The sequence below is a fragment of the Entelurus aequoreus genome, linkage group LG28, assembly GCF_033978785.1.
Source record: "Entelurus aequoreus isolate RoL-2023_Sb linkage group LG28, RoL_Eaeq_v1.1, whole genome shotgun sequence".
In the NCBI taxonomy this organism is placed as follows: domain Eukaryota; kingdom Metazoa; phylum Chordata; class Actinopteri; order Syngnathiformes; family Syngnathidae; genus Entelurus; species Entelurus aequoreus.
Genome location: NC_084758.1, coordinates 31077362 through 31090258, shown reverse-complemented (window position 1 = coordinate 31090258; position 12897 = coordinate 31077362). Strand labels below are relative to the sequence as shown.

The 12897-nt window shown below is 39.1% G+C and overlaps 1 protein-coding gene across 1 annotated transcript in view; it reads left to right on the top strand.

The window, feature by feature from the left end:
- The first annotated feature begins 1509 nt into the window (after positions 1–1509).
- The window catches only part of egf (epidermal growth factor), a 35657-nt gene continuing 24269 nt past the window's right edge, over positions 1510–12897 (top strand). The window contains exons 1-6 of the mRNA XM_062039786.1: positions 1510–1857; positions 6980–7179; positions 10733–10914; positions 10974–11201; positions 11276–11478; positions 11549–11662. Coding sequence (XP_061895770.1) covers positions 1731–1857; positions 6980–7179; positions 10733–10914; positions 10974–11201; positions 11276–11478; positions 11549–11662 — 1054 coding nt within the window. The 5' untranslated portion in view covers positions 1510–1730. The remainder of the gene's footprint in view (positions 1858–6979; positions 7180–10732; positions 10915–10973; positions 11202–11275; positions 11479–11548; positions 11663–12897) is intronic.

The following is a 12897-nucleotide window of genomic DNA, read 5'->3' as shown; positions in this document are numbered from 1 at the left end:
AGCCATCCACAAGCTTCTGCTTGAATTTTTGACCACTCCTCTTGACCAAATTAGTGCAGTTCAGCTAAATGTGTTGGTTTTCTGACATGGACTTGTTTATTCAGCATTGTCCACACGTTTAAGTCAGGACTTTGGGAAGGCCATTCTAAAACCTTCATTCTAGCCTGATTTAGCCATTCCTTTACCACTTTTGATGTGTGTTTGGGGTCATTGCCCTGTTGGAACACCCAACTGCGCCCAAGACCCAACCTCCGGGCTGATGATTTTAGCTTGTCCTGAAGAATTTGGAGGTAATCCTCCTTTTTCATTGTCCCATTTACTCTCTGTAAAGCACCAGTTCCATTGGCAGCAAAACAGGCCCAGAGCATAAAACTACCACCACCATGCTTGACGGTGTTCCTGGGACTCACCTTTTCTCCTCCAAACATATTTCTTTAACAGCTCAAATTTTGTTTCATCTGACACCACATGGACAAAGATAAGACCTTCTGGAGGAAAGTTCTGTGGTATGTGCTCCAATCACTCTCACAAAAAAATAAGAGTTGTAGAAATGATTGGAAACTCAAGACAGCCATGACATTATGTTCTTTACAAGTGTATGTAAACTTTTGACCACGACTGTATATCTGGAAATAAAAGTTTAGATATTGCAAGTTTAGTTAAAGGTCAACATGGTTCTAATCTGTAATTAACGTCAAAGGGCCCCCAATTATTGCACATCTTTTTGCCGTCTGTAAGCTTTTGTTTAAGGAAAGTTGTATTGGTCTAAGAGGGATGCTTTAGCTTGGTTCAGGAGAATGTAGAGAAAAAGAGAGACAGCGTGAATGCAAACATATTAACATGTCCATTGTTGATCATCTACCATGCTGGACAAATTGTGGAGAAAAGGTCACCGCTGCCATCAGTCTGCATGCTGTGTAAATCTCCCAGTGCTCTTCTACGAGGTTACTGATGACGCTGTGGCTGACAATGTGGTAGTCATGAAGGCTATGAATAGAGGTTTTGGTTCCTGACATTTGTTATTTGTTATCCCGGGTGAAGAAAAAAAAAAAAAGAGGACAAAGAATTAAGGATAATGCACCCATGCCGTTCCCTATAAATTACTCATTGCCGCTAGGAGTCGATAAACTCTGGAGTGTATATGGAATTAACAACAAAGTTTAATGCTTGTGATATTAATGAGAAGATGCAAGTGTTATTGAATGTTAATTTTAAAGACTGTTCCAGTTTGAAAAGACCACACTAGCAATCCCATCACTTGAACGCCCCGGACACATCCGAGTGTCCACATGTAGAAGGGACATGCGTCACAGGGGAGGAGTGAGGACAAAATGTTGTTGCATATTCCTCAGGCCGAGCCTCATTTCTGGCATTTTCCACATTCTGCTGGAGATACCGACTTAAAGGAGATTTCGCTCCAGCGCTGAGATTGCATGTGCAAAATTTACCATGGGGGTGTCAGGAATTTCAATCTTTGCTTCCAAAACAGACTGGCAGCATGGGGGCCGAGGTAGGGTGTGAGCGGCACACCACACACTATTTTCTACCCTCTTCGGTTTTGAGACTGGAAGGGGTTTCTTTCCATCGCCCTTCTGCTGTCATATTCGCCACCCCGTCTTGGAGGAGGATGCAAACGGTCCACAAGCAAATGCAGTTTATTTCGGGCAAATTTTTCTTTGCCGGTGCCGTTTGCGGCAATGCCTGAAAAGAACTGAACACAGCGCGGGATTATGTTGGCTGCAACGGTCACAGTGGCACTGATCTACCTCACGGTGCAAGACGCTGGAGTGTTGGCCCTGGGGACGGCATGTTGGGACGAGCGGTTGACACGAGCGGGGAGGAACGGCAGCTGTGTTGGTGAGTTTGTCACAATCCAAATCCACATTTATAGAACTGAGGTTGTGTGCTGGTATTGTTGGTTTTCTGAGTATAGTGTAAACGGACACTCACTGGACACGTCTAATGTGATTTTTGGTTGTGAGCAGGTTTACATGGTAAAATGTGTACCTCTCTATCAATTAAACTTGAGTGGGTCTGCCTAAATAAACTCGTACTACCAACCATTGGCATCGTAAACACATTTTCAATTAAACTATAATATTTGCAAACAGGAAAATTACTTTTTTAGAATTGTTGAAGTAGAGCACACAATTCCCAAGCAGGCTGAATATTTTGAAGTTGGAACGGTTTGAATCAGATGAAAAATGTGGGAGTTGTGGAACTTGGAAGAATGTCCCATTGATTTCAATGGGAATTTCACAAAATTTGGTAATTTCGGGAAAAGCGGGAATTTTTTGGAAAAATGTTAAGACTTGAAAGGTCTGAATGAGTTGAAATGGTTGGTGTTGGAATTATTCAAATTGGTCGAGAAATGTTGAAGTAGTAACATGTTGATTTGAGAAATGGTATTACGGAATTCCTGGAATTTTGGGAAAACCGGGAATTTTTACAGTTCAAAAAACAACTTTGTTTTTTGTCCTGATTAAGAGGAATGTTTGGACGGTGGAACGGTTGAGATGCATTGAAAAATTTGGAAGGAGTAGTCGCCAGAAAAAAGGGTGGAAATAGGGCTCTGGAATACCAGGAATTCTTTTTGAACTTGGAAAAAAATTAGTTTAAACTTCCAGAATGGTGGAATGTGTTGAAGGTGGAATGGTTTGAATAGGTTGAAAAATGTGGAAATGGTGGAAGTTTGAAAAATGCATTTTGAATGGGAAAAATGTCCCGAAAAACCTGGAATTCTGGTAAATCTGGGAATTTGGGGAATTTGTCAAGGGAAAGCCCACAATACCCAAATAGGCTGAACAGTCTGAAGTTGGAACGGTTTGAATCGGGTGACAAATGTGGAAGGTAGAGCGCGCCAAAATCTGGAGAAGAAGAAGTTTAATAATAAATAGAAAAAAACTCAGAAAATACAGACCTCCACCTAGCCCTACCTCACATTTGTAACATTTCTTCAAAATTCGCCCATAACTTTATTAGCTGTGTGGCTAACTAACAAACGACAAACCAAACAAACCCCAGCAAATACATAACCTTAATAACCCGAATGTAAGCTGCTAGTTGCAATGCTCGGGTGATACAGTTATGACCACTAACTTGGCCTTAGAAATATGCTACAAAGTATGTAAAAGAAACTTTAGCACTTACACTACAGATAAAAATGTTGGCAATCGGGATGTGTATCTTATAACAACTTACGATTCAATTCGATTTCAATTCCTGGGGTGACGATTAAATAAAAAAATCGATCCTGGATTCAGCATGATTCTTGATTCAAACCAATTCTTGCAATAGATTAGTTGGTATACAAATAAAAAAAGATTACAAAAGCTCCTCTTGGCTGCTGATATATGACGTATATGCGCAATAAGCGCAAGTATGGCCTAAAAAACGTGTTTTGGAAAAATGCGATTCTTGAAAATTGATTCTGAAAAATTTTGAATCCATTTAGAATCTACAGATTTAAATAAGAATCCCGATTGGGAATCTATCTCATACAGTAACCCTACTTGGCTATGCTCAATAAACCCGAGCAAACACTTTCAAAACCTTTGAGAGAACTATAAAATGTATTTCTGTGTTCTCCACAGTCGCAGGTAAAAAAAAGTTATAACTATGTCGACAATTGCCAAAAACTAGGGATGGGAATTAAAAGGATTTTCATGATTCGGTTCTTTATCGATTCTCTTATCGATTCTCTTATCGATTCTCTTATCGATTCTCTTATCGATTCTCATTTGGATAAAAGAATAGCAAGCAAGTTGATTAGCATCAACTCTGTTTAGTTTAGAAAAAACACCTATAGAGTATATAAACAAAACAGTGAGGTCTTAAAAAGCCCACAGCCTCGATGCGGTGCTGAAAAAAAACCCGTTTTGTTTTGAAATAAACTCTAATATAATGATAAAATGAATATTCTACTGTAATAATAAACAATATACAATAAAACACTATTATGTGACAAAATGAGCGTAACACAAAAATGTTAGGTAACTTGTTGAGATGTTTTCAAAAATAAATGATTGTTTTTAAATGTATACACAGTATATACGCTGAGGGCTCTAATATAAGTACAACTACATCAGCCAAAGACAAATACAAGCAAGTCATAAAGAACAGTACACTTTGGAATTTTTCAAACAACTATAAAAATTAACCATTATTTTTGCATAAAATTAAGCATATGCGCTTTCGGTAACACTTTAGTATGGGGAACACATATTCACCATTAATTAGTTGCTTATTAACATGCACATTAGTAACATATTGGCTCTTAATTAGTCATTATTAAGTACTTATTAATGCCTTATTCTGCATGGCCTTATTATACAACCAGTAAGCCTTTAACTAAGAGTCTTCCCTCAATAACCTCAGAATTATTGCTTATTAGAAACCCTAACCCTTATATGTTCCCCTAGTGTCCAAATAACTCTAAATTAAGTCTTTGTTACTTTAATAAGCAACTAATTAAGGGTGAATATGTTACCCATACTAAAGTGTTACCGCAGTTTTTAGGTGTCCAGGTGGATCAAAAACACGTTATTCATTCAAAGTTATCACATGCTGTGTCTGCTAATGTTTCTGCCAGTATTTTCTGAATTTGATGCCCTGTTGTCTACATTTCTTGTGAATAATAATTTCTTGTGTGTGCTGCTGATCGGCGCCGTGCGTGGTGACATCATGGGAATCGTCAACCAAACCCGTCAAAGATTCCTAGGATTGGAAATGGTTCTCAACAAGAACGGGCTTTCCATTCCCATCCCTATCAACAACAGTAACAAATTGTACATGAATATTTAAATAGATAGCTTTGTAACTGCTGCTTGGTATGAACCGCTTGCTGTCAGTTGAGATATATGGTGCAATCAAAAGACAACCAAGGAACCGAACAAAATGTAGAACTTCGATGCATTCCCATTGGAACCTCCAGGTTCAAGAACAATGTTGACCACCCCGTGAACCCGTCATTGGCCAGACATTTCATTATGCTGTTTGTGCCTGGCATTGCTCATTGTTTTCTCCATTCCACAGCGGTAAGCACCGTAACCGTGGTTACACAAGAGATGACATTAGCATGATAAGACCGAGAGCAAACGGAGCCCGCTATATGTCAAGGTTGGACAATTGACACTTTAGAGACAACTACTAAATACAAAACCCAAAACCAGTGAAGTTGGCACGTTGTGTAAATGGTAAATAAAAACAGAATACAATGATTTGCAAATCCTTTTCAACTTATATTCAATTGAATAGACTGCAAAGACAAGATATTTCATGTTCAAACAGAAACAAATAATCATTAACTTAGAATTTAATGGCAGCAACACATTGCAAAAAAGTTGTCACAGAGGCATTTTTACCACTGTGTTACATGGCCTTTCCTTTTAACAACACTCAGTAAACGTTTGGGAACTGAGGAGACACATTTTTGAAGGTTTTCAGGTGGAATTCTTTCCCATTCTTGTTTGATGTACAGCTTTAGTTGTTCAACAGTCCGGGGTCTCCGTTGTGGTATTTTAGGCTTCATAATGCGCCACACATTTTCAATGGGAGACAGGTCTGGACTACAGGCAGGCCAGTCTAGTACCCGCACTCTTTTACTATGAAGCCACGCTGTTGTAACACATGCAGAACGTGGCTTGGCATTGTCTTGCTGAAATAAGCAGGGGCGTCCATGAAAAAGACGTTGCTTGGATGGCAACATATGTTGCTCCAAAACCTGTATGTACCTTTCAGCATTAATGGCGCCTTTACGGATGTGTAAGTTACCCATGCCTTGGGCACTAATACACCCCCATACCATCACGGATGCTGTCTTTTACACTTTGCGCTTACAACAGTCCCAATGGTTCTTTTCCACTTTGTTCCGGAGGACACAACGTCCACAGTTTACAAAAACAATTTGAAATGTGGACTCGTCAGCCCACAGAACACTTTTCCACTTTGCATCAGTCCATCTTAGATGAGCTCAGGCCCAGCGAAGCCGGCTGCATTTCTGGGTGTTGTTGATAAATGGCTTTCGCTTTGCATAGTAGAGTTTTAACTTGCACCCACAGATGTAGCAACGAACTGTAGTTACTGACAGTGGTTTTCTGAAGAGTTCCTGAGCCCATGTGGTGATATCCTTTACACACTGATGTTGCTTTTTGATGCAGTACCGCCTGAGGGATCGAAGGTCACAGGCATTACCGCTTACGTGCAGTGATTTCTCCAGATTCTCTGAACCTTTTGATGATATTACAGACCGTAGCTGGTGAAATCCCTAAACTCCTTGCAATAGCTCGTTGAGAAATGTTGTTCTTAAACTGTTGGACAATTTGCTCACGCATTTGTTGACAAAGTGGTGACCCTCGCCCCATCCTTGTTTGTGAATGACTGAGCATTTCATGGAAGCCGCTTTTATACCCAATCATGGCACCCACCTGTTCCCAAATAGCCTGTTCACCTGTGGGATGTTCCAAATAAGTCTTTGATGAGCATTCCTCAACTTTCTCAGTCTTTTTTGCCACTTGTGCCAGCTTTTTTGAAACATGTTGCAGGCATCAAATTCCAAATGAGCTAATATTTGCAAAAAATAACAAAGTTTACCAGTGTGAACATTAAATATCTTGTCTTTGCAGTCTATTCAATTGAATATAAGTTGAAAAGGATTTGCAAATCATTGTATTCTGTTTTTATTTATCATTTACACAACGTGCCAACTTCACTGCTTTTGGGTTTTGTAAGTAATTTTTCCGACATTATGGCTAAATGCGAAGTCAAAAAACATTTGTTACTTAGGCTACCTGCTTCATCTGATGAATTGTATGACTTGAAAAATCCCAATGAAGCATGTACGGAGGCAATGAAGCTCAGGGTTTATATTCCGACAATGCACACAATGAAACTAAAAACATGCAGACCTGGTCAACTAAAATCACTGGTGGGTACAAAAATGCCATTTGACAGATGGAAGAAAACAATGTTTTGTGTCAAGTTTCACAGCCCTTCCTGATATTCGGCCATGGGAAAGCAATACATAGGATGGACCTGGACGGGAAAAACCACAGAAGGCTCCTTTCCAAGGTGGCCACCACTATCCTGCTCGATTTCCATTTCAGAGAAGAGACACTCTACTGGGCGGACAAACACTCGGGAATCATCTACAAGTCATCCTTGAGAAGCGTGCACAGACAGGTGAATATAGAACTGATGTGTAGGGTTTGATATCATTTAGTAGGTATGATCGGAAGCAAACTGGTACATGTACCAAACAGATCTTTGAAAAAACTACCTTGATGTCCAAAACAAGTCTTTTTATTTTTACCCAAGTTTCCCTTTTTTTAAGTTGGGTTGTCTTCGACTAAGGATTTTCATTAGGGATGTCCGATAATGGCTTTTTGCCAATATCCGATATTCCGATATTGTCCAACTCTTTAATTACCTATACCGATATCAACCGATACCGATATCAACCGATATATGCAGTTGTGGAATTAACACATTATTATGCCTAATTTGGACAACCATGTATGGTGAAGATAAGGTACTTTTTTAAAAAAATAATAAAATAAGATAACTAAATTAAAAACATTTTCTTGAATAAAAAAGAAAGTAAAACAATATAAAAACAGTTGCATAGAAACTAGTAATTAATGAAAATGAGTAAAATTAACTGTTAAAGGTTAGTACTATTAGTGAAGCAGCAGCACGCACAATCATGTGTGCTTACGGACTGTATCCCTTGCAGACTGTATTGATATATATTGATATATAATGTAGGAACCAGAATATTAATAACAGAAAGAAATGGGGGGAGGGAGGTTTTTTGGGTTGGTGCACTAATTGTAAGTGTATCTTGTGTTTTTTATGTTGATTTAATAAAAAATAAAAAAAAATAAAAATTAAAAAATTAAAAAAAACGATACAGATAATAAAAAAAACGATACCGATAATTTCCGATATTACATTTTAACGCATTTATCGGACATCTCTAATTTTCATAATTCATAATTTGTTATAATTTCATGTTAGCATGTATACTCGTAAGAGCACAGATAATGGGCATCCCCACATACAAACAGATCTTTTTCCACCTCAAAAAAATTTAAACATTCAGATAAACAAATAAACCCGCCAGACAATGGATAGTTTAGTGATGTCCTCGGATCGACCCTGTAGTAAAATTAAGTTACACAGGGTTTGTACACTTTGAACACAATATGAAGTGCTAAACAGTACTGTATAATAAACAAACATAACAAAGGGGTAATGGATCAACTTTCTATTTAATAACGGGTCAAAACATGCCAAACTGTTCTGTATGCGCTGTTCCGGCAACACGCACACACACACACAGAAGTGACTATAGTGCCCTCAGAAACAATCAGAAATCACAAAAAATCCTTAACTTTAACTTCAGATTGCTACAACTCTTCTTGCCGCAGTGAAAAAGGTCCACTTTGGTATATTTTTTCTAGACAAGTCCGGTCTCATCACAAATAACACTTGCTGTGGTACAAAGTCTGCTTCGATGATTCTTCCATACTTGTGAGCATCATTAATGCAAATAGTCTTTCCACGCTGGTCTGTTTCTTCTTGGGACTCAAATTAAGTTAGCAAAATGGACAAAACTTGTCAAAACGGGGGAAAGAAGTGACTCGGAGTGTCCTGTGCAGCAAGTGACGTGGAGAGCGCTCTGCGCCTTGCGTTTTGCCCGCAGGCATAACGTTAAATAAATGACTGAATTATGCTTTCGTACACGGAGAAATGGTTTGCACATAGAGGCATATTTGGCTCGATCTAAAAGTTTGTAAATCAAAAAGTTCTTTAATAGAGGGGTTCATAAATTGAGGTTGCACTATATTTGAAATTAGCCCTAATAATAATCTTTTCGCAGGTTCATGCATGAAAACCTTGTTACGACCTTTACTTCTTCTGGAGAATCAAGTTTGATCGTCTTCTGGCGCTACGCTAGAACTGCCTAATCCGAAGACTGCACTGAACTATAAAAAGTCTAAATTAAAAATACAACTGACGCCATAGACTTTGCCTCGACTATGGGCAAAATCCAAAGAATAAGATTTGACAAAAAAAGTCCTTAGTTGAGAACTGCCTTAGTAACTACCAATTTAGCATCAAAATAAGGCGGTCTGGTTACTAACTACATCATACTGCCCTTCTGGTACAGTGTATTGATACCCCGAAAAGGTTTTCAGGATAATTTCATTAATAGGAGATTGATTGAACTCAACTGGACTTCTTCTACTAGCATCTGTATTCAAAGACTGCACTGAACTATAAAAAATACAAATCAAACATACAACTGACGCCATAGATTTTGCCTCGACTATGGGCAACATATAAAGAATACGATTTGACATAAAAAATCCTTAGTTGAGAACTGCCTTAGTAACTACCAATTTCGCACCAAAATAAGGCGGTCTGGTTACTAACTACAGTTTACGTCGGCACTGGTGCCCTTCTGGTACTTCGTATTGATATCCCAAAAAGGGTTACAGGATAATTTCATCCACAGGAGATTGATTGAACTCAACTGGACTTCTTCTACTAGCATCTGCATTCAAAGACTGAACTGAACTATAAAAAATACAAATTAAAAATTTAACTTGACGCCATAGATTTTGCCTCGACTATGGGCAAAATCCAAAGTATAAGATTTGACATAAGAAGTCCTTAGTTGAGAACAGCCTTAGTAACTATCAATTTAGCACCAAAATAAGGCGGTCTGGTTACTAATTACAGTTTACGTCGGCACTGGTGCCCTTCTGGTACTTTGTATTGATGTCCCGAAAAGGTTTCCAGGATAATTTCATCCACAGGATTGACGTCAAATGGATTTCTACTAGCATCTGCATTCAAGCCGGAGAAAGCGATTGGCATGTTTCTTTAGTGACGGAATGTCCTCGTTGTTCTGCAGAAACTGTGCTCGTCCGACAAACACATCTCAGCCTTAATTATAATCTTTCCGCAGTTTCATGCATGAAAACCTTGTTACGACCTTTACTTCTTCTGGAGAATCAAGTTTGATCGTCTTATGGCGTTACGCTAGAGCTGCCTAATCTGCCCGCGGAGGCCCAATCCGAAGACTGCACTGAACTATAAAAAATCTAAATTAAAAATACAACTGACGCCATAGACTTTGCCTCGACTATGGGCAAAATCCAAAGAATAAGATTTGACAAAAAAAGTCCTTAGTTGAGAACTGCCTTAGTAACTACCAATTTAGCATCAAAATAAGGCGGTCTGGTTACTAACTACATCGTACTGCCCTTCTGGTACAGTGTATTGATACCCCGAAAAGGTTTTCAGGATAATTTCATTAATAGGAGATTGATTGAACTCAACTGGACTTCTTCTACTAGCATCTGTATTCAAAGACTGCACTGAACTATAAAAAATAAAAATCAAAAATACAACTGACGCCATAGATTTTGCCTCGACTATGGGCAACATATAAAGAATAAGATTTGACATAAAAAATCCTTAGTTGAGAACAGCCTTAGTAACTACCAATTTCGCACCAAAATAAGGCGGTCTGGTTACTAACTACAGTTTACGTCGGCACTGGTGCCCTTCTGGTACTTCGTATTGATATCCATCAATAATCCATTCATCCACAGGAGATTGATTGAAGTCAACTGGACTTCTTCTACTAGCATTTGCATTCAAGCTGGAGAAAGCGATTGGCATTTTTCTTTTGTGACGGAATGTCCTCGTTGTTCCGCAGAAACTGTACTCGTCCGACAAACACATCTCAGGCCTCGCCGTGGACTGGATGTGGAACGTCGTATACTGGACAAGCGGGGGAAAGGGCAAAGTCAAGAGAATGGATTCCAATGGGAAGAATGAGAGGACTCTTGTGAGACACTTGATTCAGCCCAGTTCTATAGTGATTGACCCCGCGAAAAGGTAATCGTGTTGGTACATCATTCGTAGGAAGGCAAATGAGCAAACAGTGCATTTGGTAGGTTTCTGTTTTGGCTATCTGGTGGTACGACCCCAAGCATCCAGCGGTCTGATGTGACAGGACAGACGACAACAACACTCGTCAAGCGAACGCAACAGTTGGAGGCGCTCTCAATTGACTACAGAGACAAAAGACTGTTCTGGGTTCAGTTTGGGCTGCAAGGAGAAAGCGCCATCGCCTCCTCGGACTACAGCGGCAAAGCTCTGCACATCGTAGATCAGCCCCTTCAGTAAACACACGCCGGTTGACATTAATATCTTCCTTTTTTTTACATGTTTGCTTCACCCTACTTTGTTTGGTCAGGTCTGATTTGCTGGGAATATCTGTCTTCCACGAGCACATATATTACTCTGATGCCGCATCCCCAGCAATAAAGAGAGTCAACAAGTACGCAGGCGGCCAGCCGGTGGATGTCAATATCAAACAAATGGCAAAGATCCCAGTTGATATCAAAGTGGTGCATGCCGACAACCAGCCAGTGGCGGACTCGCCATCACCGCTTCCAGGTCACTGCTATGCTCCTTTGGCATGTAACGGAAAAATGTATCGTCGTTAATGTGCACTTTTGTCGAACAGGATGCGACGAAAGGAGCGGCAACTGCGTTAATGTGTGCTCCAGCCGAACTGAGCAGGGAATTTGTACGTGCAGTGAAGGTTTTGTACTCGGCAAGCAAGGCTCTTATTGTGAAGGTAAGCATTTCAGGTGATGCTGTGCCATTATATCAATATAACAACTAAAGCTGGATTTTGTTCACATATAATCCCTGTCAAATTGGTACTTCTTAAACAGTGTCTTGTGAAATGCAAGTTGAACAAAATATGAATGAAAATTGAATAATATGAATAAAATGAATTGTAATAAATTCACCAGTATGAAATAAATTAAACGACAGCAATACAGAACACAGGGAATGTGCGATTTTCAGGATTGTACAGTGAATACATCTTTAATTCAATGCATATATTCTGCTGTTTATATGCTTCCCTTGACAACTTGCCGGCATTGTAATGTTGATGGTCAAAATCCTCGCGTTCATGAATGCACCTCGTCGTGAGTGCGATTGGCAAATGTTTCCCAGGTGTGAAGGCCGACATAGAAAAGTGCGTGTGAATTCCAGAATACAATGTTGGAACTGAGCACTGCTGTTAGCGCGTTAAGGTCGGCAATAAAGTTTAAAAAGATATTTAAACACTGTGTGCCCATGACCGGACGCTACAAATAGAGATGGGTATCGAATCTGGTACATTTTTGACACTGACCGAATCCCGCCGGTCCGATTCACATCGGGCTCAAGGTGCCACTTTTCCAAAAATGCACCAGCTTAATAATAGTGTACATTGGCTTTGCTATTTACATACTACTGATTAGCATTAGCGATTTTACATGGCGATTTCGACAGCTCCAAACTTGGTAATTAAACTACAACTGAGATACACGTTACAGTCAAACAGATGGTGCGTAATGAGTAAGTATTAACACTTATTAGGCCGCAACAAAAAAAATGCCTACTCTATATACTACTGCCATCTAATTTCTTGGACTTACAACTGTAATTGCAACCTAATGTCATACTTGCAAATCAAAAATATATAACAGTACAACATTTTGCCAACAGACAGAGTATATTTCATTTGTTTGTTTTATTTAACTTGGTATTTAAGAGTTTAAATTCCAATGACAATGTTAAAATATACGACACATACAAGTTTATTAGCTTTGATGTGATATATTTGCATTATTATTACATATTATCATTATGTTGACAATATAATTTATCCGCAATAATTTGTAGGTCAATACATCGTCCAGCAAAATGTGTTATGGGCTCTATAAATAACATTTGATTGATTAATTAACGGTGGTAATCACAGTGAATTACTTGCCGTCATCATTTTAATTACCTTTACAAGAGACCACAACATTC